Source organism: Mus pahari, chromosome 1, assembly GCF_900095145.1.
Source record: "Mus pahari chromosome 1, PAHARI_EIJ_v1.1, whole genome shotgun sequence".
NCBI lineage: Eukaryota > Metazoa > Chordata > Mammalia > Rodentia > Muridae > Mus > Mus pahari.
This window is the reverse complement of record NC_034590.1, coordinates 69,408,745-69,414,516: the sequence shown is the minus strand read 5'-3', so window position 1 is coordinate 69,414,516 and position 5,772 is coordinate 69,408,745. Positions and strand designations below refer to the sequence as shown.

Genomic DNA, 5,772 nt, shown 5'->3' with positions numbered 1-5,772 from the left:
TGTAGCTGTCTTCAGACACTCCAGAAGAGGGCGTCAGATCTTGTTATGGATGGTTATGAGCCACCATGTGGTTGCTGGGATTTGAACTCCAGACCTTCAGAAGAGTAGTCGGGTGCTCTTACCCACTGAGCCATCTCACCAGCCCCCTTTTTTCCCTTCTTAACTACCTCCTTTCCTCCCTCTCTACCTTTCTCCCTCTCTCCCTCCCTGCCAGCTAGCCTGCCTGCCTGCTTGCCGGTCGGTTGGTCGGTCGGTCTGTCTGTCTGTCTGTCTGCTTGCCTGCCTATCTGCCTGCCTGCCTGCCTGCCTGCCTGCCTGCCTGCCTGCCTGCCTGCCTGCCTATCTGCCTGTCTGTCTACCTACCTACCTACATACCTATCTTGAGGCAGAATCTTTCTATGTAGTCCTAGCTGTCCTGGAGGTTTGCTATGTAAACCAGATTAGCCTTGAACTCATAGAGATCAGCTTGCCTTTGGTAGGACTAAAGGCTTGCACTACTATGCCTAGCCTGATAGAAATGTCAAGGAAGTGATCAATAGTCTGATAAAAGAAATAGATTTTTTTAAAAACTGAATGCATATTAATCTGTTCTCAAAACCTGCCTTTTTCTCTTCAGTACTTTTAAAGATATCTGCATATATCTGTCACAATATGAGCAAAGGCAGGGAAGAGAATTCCTTTGGGATAAAATTTTCTGAAGATGTTTGTGACTATGAGAACTGGACAGCTGAGGAAGGACAGAGAACTGGAAACTAGTTTCTTTCTAGGAATTGACATGGCCCGCGCAGATGCTTTGCTTAGGAAAGCTTGTTTTATTCCAGCCCTACATGACAGATGCTGGTGATGAGTTCATTTTCTCAGTAAAAGTCTGAGAATAAGGGTATAATCTCACCTTGGTGTAGGCTGTTGTCTTTGTAGGCGCTTTTCTGAGACTATTGAAGCAATATCAGCTTTGGTTGAGAAATAGAATCCTAGAGTTTTTGTAAAAGGTATTTATTTAAACTCATAATTGGCTTTTGGAATCTGTTCCTTCAAAACTCTAGCCATTGTTGATATATTTTAAAAAGTAGTTTTGTTATAAGTTTAAGTTATTTATTGAATTCAGCAGTAATGATTTCGTTTGTTTCACCATGTAAAGTATAACAAATCATTTTTTTAAAACTCAGGGAAATCAGTGTTTTAATAGAGCCTCATTTGTGAGTCAGTAGTATTATTTTTGGTGGTGATGATGGTATTGGGTATGAGTCAGTATTTTTATTTCATGAATCCAATGAAATTTCTAGAATGCAGATACTGAAGGATAATGTTTCAGTATGATTGTTTTTCCCTGGTTTACTTGTTTAGTGTCTGAGCTTTTAACTTTGCTGAGTCGGCCTCTAGCTGCTGTTGTCACTTTATATCAGTTTTCCTCTGTAGTTCCTTGAGTGATGACTTAGATCTCCTGCAGTTTGCTTTGTGAAGGTGTGTCAGGAATTTCATTTGGTTTCTTATTAAAAGAAACTTGGAAAATGGTGGCTTGAACAAATTATGGTCTTGGTTTTATTCTGTTATGCAAGTTGAGAGAGAAAGCTCAGTTACGTTGCTTAGAAAAATTCTAATGAATCTAGTTTACATGTGTTTTTTATTTTCTTTTTTTTCTACCACTAAGCTTGTGGTTGTTACTGTGATAGATAGTACTGAAAAGTGATTTTTGAAGTTAGATAAGAAAAACAATAAAAATACTTGTCAGAATCATAGCTTTGGGAGACTAACAAGATGGCTCTGCAGTCTTGAGTGCTTGTTGTTCTTGCAGAAGACCAGAGTATCATTCCATGCACACACATTGGGAGGCTTACAACTCCAGCTCCAGAAGATCCAAGACCCTCTTCTGGCCCCTGAGATGTGCACATATATGTAAACAGACACATACATTAAAAAACAAAAAGAATTAAAGCTGTTATGATCTGGCATATACCACTTAAAATGTTGTACGTAGCTTAGCTCTAGTTCATCTGTTGATTTTAGTCTTTGGGAAGAAATACTGTGCCCAAAGCCTAATGATAAATATACATGATGGTAATTTGTATATCTGGAAAATGACCTGCAACTTTAGCATTTGTTTGTTTGTTTGTTTGTTTGGTTGGTTGGTTGGTTGGTTGGTTTTGAGACAGGATTTTATCCTAGCCAAAGTTGACTTCGAATTAGTGACAGTCGTCCAGCCTCTGTCTTCCAAGTGCTAGTTTTATAGGTATAAACAACCATGCATGTCTAATTTACCATTTAAATGGAGCTATCATATTTCATCTGAACATTTCTGCTTTTCTTCTAGGTTCTTATTAAACCCAAACCAGTGACATTTCAAGCTACAGTTGTTAGTGAACAAACAAGGCAGCTGGTAACAGAAACATTACAGCAAGCATCCAGAGTAGCAGATGCCAGCAATTCATCTGCTCAGGAAGGAAAAGAAGAACCACAGGGTTACACAGACAGTAGTTCTTCTTCCACAGAATCCTCCCAGAGTTCTCAAGGTAAGACTTACTGTACTTCTGCTTATGTAAGCACTGATGATGTCATGACTCAGTTTCTAAACAGCTGTTCCTTCTAGGGATTCCAAATCAAACTTTATACTTTTGATTGGATTGAATTTTTTTTTTTTTGTCTGTTTAATAAGAGAGATAAAATCTTATTTTTGGCATAGCTTACCATTATTACCTTTTGTCATATGTTCATCAAGTCATTGATAGGGTTTTGTTTTTGTTTTTTATTATGTAGGCAGTATCAAACAACTATAACTTCTAGATGGTAACTTTTATGTTTTTTCCTGTTTGGTATGGGTAAGAAGAGGAAGAAGTATACAAGAAAAAGGAATGTAGCTTTTAAAAAATGGTTATTGCTGAACCTTGAGGAAGAGTCAAGGTGACTAGAAGTGAGCTGTAAGTGGGTGGCTAAATGTTCTGGTTTGTATGGATCTTAGTTTATGTCTGTTGTTCCCACATAATTATTAATAACATTTTCTTTAACTCTTAAAAATATTACAGATAGTAATCAGTGGTTATCCCAATTATTAGAAGCTAAGCAGCACAGCAGGAGATGATCTTTAGTATTGTTGTCAATATGACATTGTTCTATGATGTCTCAAAATATAAACTCATGCTCTACTCTGAAACTCTGAGACGTTGTCTTGTGTTCATATTCTTGTGTCAGTTATTCTGAGTGCCCTTGTTGTTGGGCGCCACAAGCTGAGGATCCTACGTCTGAAACACTTGAGATGAGAATGGTCTTAGGTTTCAGATTTTGTATTTGCGTGTGTGAGTGAGAGTGTGTGTGTGTGTGTGTGTGTGTGTGTGTGTGTAAGAGAAGGAAAGTGGGGTATCTAACAGATGGGATCCAAGTCTAAATGATATTCATATATGTTTCATATAACCCTTCTACACTTAGTCTGAGGGTGAGGTCACAGGGCTTGTTTTCCCCCTGCACCTGTGTTTTGACTGTGACTGTCATGTGAGGTTAGGGATGGGGTTTTCTGCTAGTAATGTCACCTTGCTCAGAAAGGTTCAGATGTGGAGCATTTTGGATTAGAGCTGTTCAGCCTGTGTATGTCCATGCTGTGTAACCCTATGCATATAGGCAAAAGTCTTGTTCTTTCCTCCTACTCCTTGTTCCTCTCTTCTTCTCTCTGCCTCTGCACTAACCTGGCTACTATGCCTGCTGCTTTTTTTTATAAAAGCACTGATAGAAAGCACATTTTTTTTTCATATTATACAAACACTTTATTATTTTAATTCTTCAATGATGCCTTCCCATTAATTTTATATGGTTTACATAGTTATATGTTATTTGTTAATTATTTGTTGGTTTGTAATATGTACTAAGAATTATGTTAGATCTTATTAAAGTTGAGTAAAATATAGTTCTTGCCTCCCCTCCCCCAAAGGTAAGGTTTCATACAGCCCAATCTGGTTTCCAACTCTGGAGCTGAAAATGGTCTTGAACTTCTGACCCTCATCCCTTCATCTCCCAGGTTCTGGGATTACAGGTGTACAGCACCACACCTGGCTAAAGCTTAAAGTCTAGACTAGTATATTAGAAAAAAGTCACAAACAATTGCAGCATACACATTTTTATTAGTAGTGAGCAAAACAATGCTAAAGGCTAAAAGTCCACACTCGAAGAAAAAGAAATACTCATTCACAGAGCAAGTAGAAAATGGTCTTTGAAAGCTTGTCAGTTAAAAATAAATAAGCTGTTGATTTCAGCAAACAACAAAGCACTTATTTTAGAAAGTGAGTAGTTTTTCTCACCCTGCTATCAAGGTAGTAATAATTTGCAAGTTATTTAGTTAATTCTCCTTTTATCTTCCTGGTGATTGTAAATCAGTATATAAACCACTTACAATGTGTGGCTCTGATTGCCAGTCATTCCTACTTGTTTATATTTTGTTCTACCTAGTTGGTGGTTTCATTTTTTAAATTTTTATTTATTTTTTATGTGTATGGGTATTTTGCCTAAGTCTGTGCACCAACATACATGCTTGGTTTTGGAAGAGGCCAGGAGAGGGCATCAGATCCTTAGGGAATAGAGTTATAGACAGTGTGGGTTGCCATGTGGCTTCTTGGAATCAAACTTGGGTCCCCTGAAAAAGCAGCCAGTGTTCCTAACTATTGGGCTATCTCTCCAGCCCTAGTTTTATTTTTGTATTTTAATTTTTGGTTCTGAGGATGAGACATATATGGCTAAACATATGCACTGCCACTGAAATACTGATAGCCTTGCTTTATTACTTTTGTCTCTAGTCTTTTTTTCTGTTGTGTCTATTGTATGTGTATACAATTTTTAAGTCTTTTAGTCAGTTAAGAGTAGTTATAGGTATTATGTGATTTAACCTCTAAACAGTTACTTTTTAGGTCTCTAATTTCTTATGTCTCTTTTTCTACCTAAATTACCATTATCAAAGTCAAGAAATTTAATGTAATGGTGTTAGCTAATTTATAATTCATCTAGATATGTTACCAAGTGATAAGTGATGTTCTCTATTGCTTTGTCTCCTAGTCACTTTCCATCTCAGGGTCACATATGACACTCAGCTGTCTGACGTTGTAACTATCCCATTACTGTTGTCACTTCCTTCTATTTCCCCCTTCCTCTTTCCTCCTCTTCTCACTGTGTAATCCTGATTAGCCTGGAACTTGATATGTAGACTAGGCAGGCCATAAATTAAAAAAAAAAATCTGCCTGCCTCTTCTTCCTGAGTTCTGGAGATTATAGGCAGGTCTGGCCCTCCTCTTTGGCTTTATGAGACAGGATCTTATTCTCTAGTCCAGGCTAGACTGAAACTCATGGAGATCTTTCAGTCTTAGCCTCCCAAGAGCTAGAATTAAGTGTATGGGCCATCATCTCTGATACCATTAGCATTCTTTATTCTCCTTTGCCCTAGATAGCCTCTTAATCCCCACTTTCCCCTTGGATTATGATATTTTGAAGAGTTTAAATTGGTTACTTTGTAGAATCTTCTTTATGATTTAATCCAGTAGGAATTAATTGTACAGGTAGATGGTGACTATCAGTTTTCTCAAGGTATACATGGTGTCTGTCACATTGATGAGAGAAATGGTGGTCACTTGATTAGGATGATTGCTTCTAGTTTTCTCTGTTGTGAGGTTAACATATTCCTCTTTGAAATTAATGCCATTTTTGGAGGAGGTAATCTGAGACTGTAAGTATAGCGTTCCTCATCAGTCAGTCACTTGTCCATATGTTTTAACATCTATAGATGATTTTTTTTTTTTTTTTTTT

General features: G+C 37.5%; 1 protein-coding gene across 12 annotated transcripts in view; it reads left to right on the top strand.

Annotated features, from left to right (window-relative positions):
* Emsy (EMSY transcriptional repressor, BRCA2 interacting) overlaps positions 1–5,772 on the top strand; it is a 70,366-nt gene that overhangs the window by 46,047 nt on the left and 18,547 nt on the right. For all 12 annotated transcript variants that reach the window (XM_029532225.1, XM_029532281.1, XM_029532195.1 and 9 more), the window contains one exon: positions 2,309–2,507. In XM_029532225.1, coding sequence (XP_029388085.1) covers positions 2,309–2,507 — 199 coding nt within the window. The remainder of the gene's footprint in view (positions 1–2,308; positions 2,508–5,772) is intronic.